We start from the raw sequence: 10,733 nt of genomic DNA, 5'->3' as shown, positions 1-10,733 counted from the left end.
TTGCGCCCCCCTCCCTGCACCCCTAAACACACACTTTTACTCTCACACACGGCGATGAAGTACCTAAATGTAGACATTTCGTTAATATTCAAAATCTGAATACTGCATGTTCAAAATATAGAGTTGAAACAGTGAAAAATCTTTTAATGATATTCATGACATCAAATACAAATTCAGTTTACATGAAAATTCTAGGTATACACATGTATTGCAGATATTCTAATTTATTCTCAGGTATATGGATATAGTCTAATTTATTGTTAGGTATATGGATATAAGAGGTTTATCACAAAACATTTTCCCCAAACAAATCATAAACAGTACTATGTTCATGTAACACCGGCTTATTTGAGATTTATATTATAAAGAAATATTTTTGTTTTATATTATAAAGAAAACAATTAACGGCTTTTTTTATTCTAACTTAAAATGCAGCATGTTTGAGAGATTAAGCCTTAGCGTTAAAAATTAACCACCTCTGGATAAATTGAATGTTGGAAAGACCCCTATCAGCGGACTTGAAATGGGTTAATTAAATCCTTTCTACAATAAATTTGGTAGCGTTATCAATTTATCAAAAATAAAAAGTAAAATAATCTGCCCCTCATTGAGGTAATGTAAACAACATTTCGTAAAAATAATTAATTCAATTTTGAACACTGCTTATATCCATCATGTTTGCGGAAGGCGCACAAATTAGTCTCACTGACTTCAGAACATGTGTTGATTTATGAACGAACGTACCGCCAGTTGTACTGATTTATTCTCAAATTAGAAGGCCCAGTTCCTATGCACGCTGCCACCTATCTGGTAGGCGGATCAAGAGGTAAAATTAAACTATGACGTGAGAGCGTTAAACTGAGGCGAGGAATCGCTCCATGATAAAAGTTTGATAAGGAACCATGCAGGTATTTATTATGAAAACCACGTGTTTCCTACGCACCTGTAGTTTACGGTGACACTTTAAGCCCCTCACTGACAAGCGTGCAGAAGATATAACATGGAGGAGGCAGGGGGAGTGGGATCTCTTAAGGAGGAATTTCGACTGAGGAAGCTAGGATTTCAGTATCCCCACCCACAACACTTCTACACGGGCCAGGTAAGATTTATTTTTTAATTTTCCCTGTTTTTTCTTTATTTTTTTTTTATTATTTTTTTTTTACTATAATCAGATTTAATTCAGCAAAAAACATTTTTAAAATATCCTGCAGTTTAATTTTATGCTATTTCTAAAATATGATTATATAACTTGATTTTTTTCTTTGTTAGAAATTTAAAATGCAGCTTGACTTGCTCGGTATATGTAATTGAGTATACTTGGAACATGACATTTGTATTGTTATTTTAAAATAAAAAGATTTAAATACCTTAACCTCCTTTGAAATCGGAGTCAACAGTGATGTAATGTACGTATTATGCATGTTTTAAAATTGTCTTTATGAAGTATTTATTACTAAAAATTGCAGAGAAGTGAGAGAATCACGTAATATATGACTTACAAGTAAGCATGTTTAAGTTTTTGTTTTCAATCGATAATACTCAATTATTCAAGATTTGGATCGAGGCATGGCAAACAATAAGAATATGTTGTTGAGCAAGTAAACCTAGCCATTATTTATGACATTGTGTTTATACAGGGTGGCGTCGGGTAGGATTTCGGTGAAATATGATTTACTGCACCATTTCATAATTTATATCCCATATATAAATACATCTAAAGTAATTTTGTCATAGCTATACAAGAAATATATGATGCACCCTCAAATGTGAAAGGTAATTTTGAAGAGGAGACGGGTTATCTCTATCTTTTGAGGTGCATTTATTTTTCTTTTTTACCGTCCGGACGAACTCCTCCCACATAAAATATAAAACTGCAGTTTAGCAGGAAGTTTTGACGGTAACTGGGATTAGAAAGTAAACACCTAAAGACGTAGCACGGGGGGAAAGTAAAAGGGTTTGGGTTTTTTTTACCGTGTTGAGCTAACAGTTTGGGGAAATGAAAAATGTCACCCATATGCATTCATCGAAAAGAGGGTCTGAGTAAAACAGACATGAATAACCAGATTACTTCCAATGTAAATAGGTCTACCTGTCAATTTGATCGAATGCCTTTGCAACAGCGATAACTTTTTTTCAGCAAACATTGAAAAATAATCGAACCCGTTTTCGAAGAACACAATCATTAAGCTAACATTTTCAACTTATGTAAAAGGCTCACGCCTAGATTTTTATAAAAATAAATCGGAAAATTATCATTTTGAATGCTGCAGCACGAATTGTGAAATGACTGGATCCTGGACCTTCATGTATCATACGGGCTGATGGCATACTGAAACATCGAACTGTTTGAGTGGGGTGGATGAAGTGAGGGTAGTGTTATGTTTTCTCTCTCTCTCTCTCTCTCTCTTTTGCTTTGTGTGTATCTTGCCACTAGAGCGCTGCAATATTCCACAGTCGGGGCCATTGAGCAGTGGGAGGTCTTTTTCATCCCAGCACCTACGTGTACTGCGACACGGCTGTCTCATCCGAGGGACCCGTCTTCGCGTCCCAGAGTGGGATTCGATGGCTGATATACCGAGATATATCTGTATACGATTTCATTTTCGAACGAACTTCAGTTATTTGTAAATCCATGAATATCGAAGTTCTTTTCTTTTAATTAATATAATTGGCAAATATATATGACGTCCTTTTCAAAAAGAATTATTGAGTAAACTCTGCAATATGATAACTTTAATATAGTCTTATTGCAGAGTTTACTCGATACGTATAGGCATTATTCATTTTTAAACATGTAACTCTGAACAAAAGCACGAGAAGTTTGTATTAAAACTAGCCTTTTTTATTTATTAAATATTTGCATGACGGTAAGCTTTAGAAGATTTAAAAGTCGAACTCAATTTCTGCAAGAAATGCAGAAGCATGCTAGCTGATAACGATAATAAAATTTGGGAAATATATTCTGCTAAAAGTACAAACAAATTAAAACAATGGAGATGCAGTCAAATTCTCACACAGGGAGGAGATAGGACAAGCATGTGTTTATGGATAATTTTTTGTAGTTTGAATAGAAGGCTAAATCTACTAGCTACATAAAAAAGATAACTTTCCAGTTCTTTCGGGAGACAAATAATCAGATGATTTTTTTTCCTCAAAATAAATTTCGCATAAAATATTAAAATATTTATTTAATATCCACACCATTTATATTTTCTATTTTTAGTGGCGGTGGCCAGCATGGGTTTACATCATCATCCGGGTCTTTTTATCTGTGTACACCGCTGGAGCACTCATCGCCATTTTTGCGATGGAACCCAGCTACACAATTCTGCGTTTCCTAACAATATGGACGTACCTCGTTCTAACTCTTCATTTCATTGTAACGGCCATTATTACTATTTATCATCATTTTCAAAGGAACAAAACTGTTACCAACAAGAAGCAACATGAATGCGACTGTACAAGTCGAGAAAACCCAGGATTTGTAGACGAGGAAAATCCAAAACCTAAAGAGGACCAAAAAAGAGGATCGAAAAATCCTGGGAATGAGCTGCACGACAATATCACGTGGTACATGAAACTGTCATGGCTGCTCTCTGATATAGTGCACATGTTTTCGATTATTGTGACAATCATCTACTTTAGCGCCATCTACCCTACTTTAACTGTTACTGAATCTCAACTCTTTAACGACTTAAACGTGCATGCGTTTAACACGTTGTTTGTTTTGATTGATATCGCAATCTGCGCACGACCAGTCCGTTTTTTACATTTGCTGTATCCTATCGTTTACGGGCTGGTGTATACTGCGTTCAGTGTTGTGTTGTATGCGGCTTCAGGGACCGTCATTTACAATGTCCTGGACTACAATCAGCCTCTTTATCCCAGTATAACCGTGCCGGGCTTGTGTTTCATTGTAATCCCACTTTTACAGTTGGCCTTTTTTGGCATTTACGTATTAAAACTATATATATTTTCTAAAGTATATAAATTTTGAACAATTTTTATTAAACTTGCGAAAAAAAATGATGTTTTGTGATATATGTTCAATTTCACTTGAAAGTTGTCGTTTGATAAAAAAAAGTATTAGTACGTATATTAAGTTGCTATTGGAAAAAATTATTAAAGCACATTTTCAAGTTTTTCGCGATCGCAAGCATGGTTTTATTTAATAAAATTTAAGCAATATCAAATAGAATATTCCAAATCACATTATTTTTCCCCATATATATATATCATAGATTTGCATGTATACGTGTATTTCATCTGAATGATGGACTACATGTAACAATTACTTAAAAATCAAAAACTAACTTGATTACATGAATGATAAACAGCTGTCATTCTAAATATAACACTATTGACACGGTACGTAGACTAAAACGATCACACGATTTGAACATACGATTGAAGTAGACTTAAACGATCACACGATTTGATTTCAATCATGCTTAAAATATTACATGATAACACGATTTGAGTACATCTTAAAATTTTACATGATCGCACGATTTATTTCCATAATTAAAATGTTATATGGTCAACGATTTGATTACATGATAAAAATATTACATGATCACACGAGAAAATTACATGATTAAAATGTTACATTGTCAACAATTTGATTACATTATTAAAATATTACATTGTCAACGATTTGATTACATGATTAAAATATTACATGATCACACGAGAAAATTACATGATTAAAATATTACATGGTCAACAATTTGTTTACATGATTAAAATATTACATGATCACACAATAAAATTATATGATTAAAATATTACATGGTCAACGATTTGATTACATGATTAAAATATTACATGGTCGACGATTTGATTACATGATTAAAATATTACATGATCACACGAGAAAATTACATGATTGATTAAAATATTACATGGTGAACGATTTGATTACATAATTGTAATATTACATGATCACACGAGAAAATTACATGATTAAAATATTACATAGTCAACGATTTGATTACATGATTAAAATATCACTTGATAAAAAAATATGATTGCATTATTAAAACATAACACGATCACACGAAATGTTTGCATGATAAAAATATATGGTTTCAAAATTTGATTACATGATCACATGATTGATATACAGCTGTCATTTTATATATCACACGATTGACACGGTAGACTTAAACGATCACACGATTTGATCACACGTTGGACTTAGACTTAAACGATCTCATGATTTGATAACATGCTTAAAATATTACATTTTCACACTATTTATTTACATAATTATAATAGTCAACAATTTGATAACATGCTTAAAATATTACATGACCACATGATATGGTAACGTGATTATGTTATTATATGATCACTCGAACGATTTGATTACATGATTTAAATATTACATGGTCACAAGGTATGATTACATGATAAAAATATTACATTGTCAACGATTTGATTACTTGATTAAAATATTATATGATCACACGATATGATTGCATGATTATAATATGACTTGGTCACACGAAATTATTACTTATATATTATATAATATTGCATGATCACACGATTTGACTACATGATTAAAATATGACATATTCACAAGATTTGATTACATGTTAAGGATATTACATGGTCACCAATTTGATGACATGATTAAAATATAACATGATCACACGATTTGATTACATGATTAAAATTCTGAGTATGTCATGATCACTCGATTAAATTAAATTATTAAAATATTACCTGGCCACACGATTTGATTACATGATTAAATATGACATGATCACAGATTTGATTACATGATTAAAATTTTACATAATTTTCAAGTTCCTTGATTTAAATATGGCATGATCACTCGATTTAATTACATTTTAAAGATAATACATGGTCACACGATATGATAACATGATTAAGAAATCACATGGTCAACGATTTTATTACATGATTGTAATATCACATAATCATAAAATCTTATTACATGATTGATATATTACATGATCACACGATTTGTTTATATGACCACAGCCTTCAATTCATTTAAGGAGAGTCTCTACACCTTTGATCAAGTATAACTGATTTTTGTTGCATGCATTTGTTTCTAATAATAGGCTCAATATCCGATAAAATAAGGGTCCAAAGTATTTCACTTTATTTTTTGGAAATATTTAGAATATTTCATTTATTTTGTTAAAACCCCTCCATTCTATATTTTTAAAAGTCTAGTACTTTCTGTTCAAAGTTTAATGCTATGAGATTTTGAAATAATAACCAACAAAGTTATAAATAAAATGTACAATAATCATATAATAAAATCTGAATAATAAAAATATAATTTTTATTTAAATTTACAAAAAAAGACAAAAGAAAATTTAAAACAGCATTTTCTTGAGAATAGCTGGTTGGATTTCCTCCAATATCTGAAAATATATAGAATATCAAATGGTTAAAACAATGTAAAAAAGAAATTGAAAAAAATTGAAAAAACTGTCAAAAATTTCAAACATCACAAAAATTCAGGTGTGAAAGATCCGCTTCAAGTGTGGGCTCAAATATCTTGGTACTGTTTTTCTAGTACTTCAAATAAAGTCTACTAATGTTGCACAAGTATTGAAAAAAGATGTCAAGCAAGGGCATTAAAAGAAGTTCGTATTGTATTGTTTTGTTTTGTTTTGTTTTAAATGAATTTATGCGAAAACCATCACGTTTACAGTCAAAGACAAAGACATGTAGTGAATTCGTAGTATTGAGAAAGGTAGATTTACTTACCGTTTTTATCCAATTTGCACGTATTATCCAGTGCTATATATAACATGAAATGTAAACATGGTAAATGGCCAAAAGCGGGTAAAAGAAATTCTTGTAAGCAAATTCACACTTCGTTTCAAAGCTGCACGTTTTCCATACAAACAGCTGATAATCAATGTTGATCAAACGTTTGAGTCATACAAAATTCAATTTTCTGTCAAAACGTTTTGGTGATTTCATGAAGTGTTTAAATTTCATCGGGTATAACCACACATTCAGATGTATACAAATCGTGAACATAGTATCCTCTAGACGTTGACAAAATGACAAATATGCCTTACCTGATCAATTTGCTTTTTTGGATACATGTTTTGTGAAAGCGTGAATATTTTTGGAAGAAAAAAATAAATTTCGGAATTTATGGCGATTTGACACGTAATGATGAATTAGCATATGGACAACCCACGTTTTTAAATGAATTTTTCTTTGCTAAAATTCATATTCATACTAATTAGTTTGTAGATCTTTTTTTTCTTTCTTTTTTTGATAATTAAATAAGTAGGAATTGAATAAATGGATAAACAATTCATGTTTAAAGAAAGGATACGTATAGGACACTCTTATCGCCTCGAGGTGATACAATGTACGTTCCCTCCACAATACCGCATGTTGCGTTATACTCGGTGATTTATCGGTGTTCAGTGAATTTAATCAGATCATTTGGGACCAAAATGGCGTTTCAACGGAAGTACGCCATGTTGTGACGTTGAAGAGAGCCCCCTTAAGCCTATCTTGGGATTTATTCTAAACCTCATTTTTCCAACAAAAAATCAAGTCATATTGATATATGTTTTTCGTCATTATATTTTGTAATTGTTTAATTGAGACGCTTCTCGTAAATATAGATTAAACAGTTGCAGATTCTGGATTTTTTTTTCATGGGAGGAGGGGTGGGGGTGTCTATCCCAGTTCAAAAAGCCAACTGCATATGTGTTGGGGGGGGGGGGTACCTACTTAACAGGGTCCGGGTTTTTTTGGGGGGGGAAGGGGTCCAATGTCACTTCTAGTTGGAAAAGTATATACATTTAAAACTCAAATACACCCCGTCCCCTGTAGATCCGCGCGTGAGTTGGATTTCTCACCCTAACGTTATCAAACGTCGCCATCCTTTCTTTGCTATAGAGAGAAAGATATACCTCTTACATTGTACTTTTATTGTGTGGGGTATTTTTATTTGGAGCGATTATTTTAGGAGGTTTACGATTTTTTTGCTATTGTACACATGATGAATAAGTATAATAAATGTGATATGCGAAAAAAGTCCAACAAGCCCCGGGGTTGAATAAGGGGGGGGGGGGGGGGGGGGAGAAGGGGGGAAAATACCTTTCACAGGCACTTGTTTCGGGGGAAAAAATTTAACTCATAATATTATTAGTAATATGGGTTTAATTTATTTCCGAAACAAGTGCCTGTGGTACCTGTGCTTGAATATGCAAATTCTTTTTTTTTTTTTTTTTTTGAAATTCTGTAATTATTTTTTTTCATTTTCTATTAGAGAAGTTGAAATGTCATACTTGTACGTCAATGTTTATGCACAAGTACTCGTGCGCGTACAAATTTAAGATCTCAACCTTTCAAATATGTTTATTAATTCATTATTTTTTTTATTATACAAAAATATATTTATTAATTCATTTATTTATTTATTCTAAATAATTTGACATACACTGTATATATGTAATTAACAGTTTGAATTTTTCATTGTGTTCTTTACAAAGAGGAAAGAATATAAAACACACAGCTTATCTACACTCTCTCGCTTGAGCTCAAACATAACATTACCACAGATAAGTATCGTGTTTCAAAAGATGCCGTGATGCTTGATGCAGTTACAGTGGCGAATCCAGAAATCTTTAAAAGGGGGCCCGACCAGTTTCAGTTGGGGCTCACGGACACATCAGAAAATCGAATTAGTATTTCTTATGTATATTTTAAACACAAAAGGGGGGTGACCCCCTCTAAATCCGCCAATGAGTTACAAGGTTTATTAGAAAGGGGACTTAGTCTTTATACACAATATGTAAGTGCAAAATGAGAGAAATTCATTTCTTAATAAATCTTAGCAATGAAGTGTGAATTTTCGAAATTACACATTACACTGTCATTATATCATCACTTTTTTTAAAATCAGATAAATCATTGTTTGGTTGTACTGAATATTAGATGGAATATAATTTAATATACACTTCATAATTATACAGTATTAATAAGAATGATAAAGCAAAAATCTTGTAACATTTTAATTTTCACATTTTGGTATTTTTTCCCGTGTTCTTTCCAGAGTTATCTTTCTTGCTACGCCGTGAGCATACAAGAGCGATAAATCTGCATAGAGCTTATGGAGGTGGCTTGTATAAAATGTCAAACAAAAACATTTTTATCAGCCCGAAAGCTATAAGTGAGCTCAACGGATCACATATTGTCTGTCTGTCTGTCTGTAAATTTCTACCTTCTTCATTTTTTTTACTTTATTCTCTGGGATCGGACTCGTGTGAACTATAGCAAGAATGATGCCGAGTCACTGAGAGCTTTACGGAATTTGGACTTCCTCTCAATATCCACAAAAAAGATTAGAATTTGAAGAAATGCAGAGCAGAGCTCTCTAACAAGGAAGATTATTAAAAAGTTACCTGTAGACTCATGTACACAGCAATAACCAGGAATTGGAGAAGTAAAGGGGCTGGGTGGACGGAACTAATGAGTAAGATTTTTACATAGAACAATTTCAAGTTTTTTAGAACTGTCCAAAATGGTAGCATTTGCCCACATGGAGAAATGTACATAGGATTAAATCTAAAGAACAAAGTATATTATGCCCCCCTGAGGAAAGAATTGAACTACTCTGTGGAAAAACATGCATACAAGGAAAAAATTCTAAGGATCTTCTCGGAACAAAAGGGTCGTGATAAATTGTAAGATAAGAAACAATTCAAAGATATTATAATTTAGTAATTTGTTTTAAACATGACACAGAAATAAAGGTTTTTTTTTCCAAATCCAGTCCCTTTAAGGACTGAATAAGAATTAAAAAGTTTCAAACTTGAATATATGAGAAAAAAAGATATATAAACTTCAGATTTCTGTGATATAAGTATGGGTAACGAATATTATAAAAAAAAATTCATTTTGGATGTAATTTTTAAAGAAAAATACAAATAAAAATGAAGTAATAACAGAAGAACAAAAAATAACCTCTATAAAAGCCCTTACTTATGCGGTTTTATTTCCAGGCTTTTCATGACCTTCTTCACATTTAAAAATGCTAATTCATGATTGCATAAATCAGCTGTTGCAGAGGAAGATGTACAGGTGCTTGAGGACAGGACCCCCCTCCCCTTTCGATATAGACCCCTGGGTCTTTTCGACCTTTTTCTCATAAATTATCTTTCATTGACATATTTGTGATAAGATCGTTACCAACAAATCGAAAAATTACATAAAACAAAGATTTTATAAAATCTACCCTACATTCCATATTTAAAAATCAACTTTATATACTTGTATTATATATATTGCGTGGGGTGGAAATTTTTATAAAATGTTAGTTTAAGCAAATTTTCTGAATTGATAAGATTGATTTTATCACAAACGTGTCAACCATGTTCAATTCTTGTGAATAAAGTCTAAAAGGTCAGGGGCCATATTGGGGGAGGGGGGGGGGGGGGGTGTCCTGTCCTCAAGCACCTGTGGGAAGATTATTGTGTTTTATCTATATGTACATGTACATGACTGTATGTTCGTCCACCTACTTTGACTCATTTCTTGATGTTCTTCATGTATATTGTAAGATTTAATTTGTATGGTCATGAAATCTCCGAATGGGAGAAATACAGATTGAAAGAATGATTCCTTAATACAAGTAGGAGCGTATACATGTATACCGTGAACATCGTAAAGAAACGTGTGTCCCATCAATCGCCATATCACAAGGAGCGAGA

At 32.2% G+C, this 10,733-nt stretch overlaps 1 protein-coding gene across 1 annotated transcript; it reads left to right on the top strand.

Moving 5' to 3' along the window:
• Positions 1 to 751: 751 nt before the first annotated feature.
• Positions 752 to 4,020, top strand: LOC134259058 (uncharacterized). The gene is made up of 2 exons (XM_062741658.1): positions 752 to 1,099; positions 3,224 to 4,020. Exons 1-2 carry the CDS (start codon positions 1,001 to 1,003, stop codon positions 3,995 to 3,997), a joined length of 873 nt encoding a protein of 290 aa, XP_062597642.1. The 5' UTR covers positions 752 to 1,000; the 3' UTR covers positions 3,998 to 4,020.
• The last annotated feature ends 6,713 nt before the right edge of the window (positions 4,021 to 10,733 follow it).

Source organism: Saccostrea cucullata, unplaced genomic scaffold, assembly GCF_032062105.1.
Source record: "Saccostrea cucullata isolate Sc308-1 unplaced genomic scaffold, CSIRO_AGI_Scuc_v1 ctg810, whole genome shotgun sequence".
NCBI lineage: Eukaryota > Metazoa > Mollusca > Bivalvia > Ostreida > Ostreidae > Saccostrea > Saccostrea cuccullata.
Note: the sequence above shows the minus strand (reverse complement) of the source record. Positions and strands in the feature narration are given on the sequence as shown.

Excerpts from the sequence above, each read along its gene's own strand:
- LOC134259058 (XM_062741658.1), top strand. The coding sequence starts at position 1,001 with ATGGAGGAGGCAGGGGGAGTGGGATCTCTTAAGGAGGAATTTCGACTG. Across the intron at positions 1,100-3,223 it reads AACACTTCTACACGGGCCAG|TGGCGGTGGCCAGCATGGGT; the intron begins GTAAGATTTATT and ends TTCTATTTTTAG.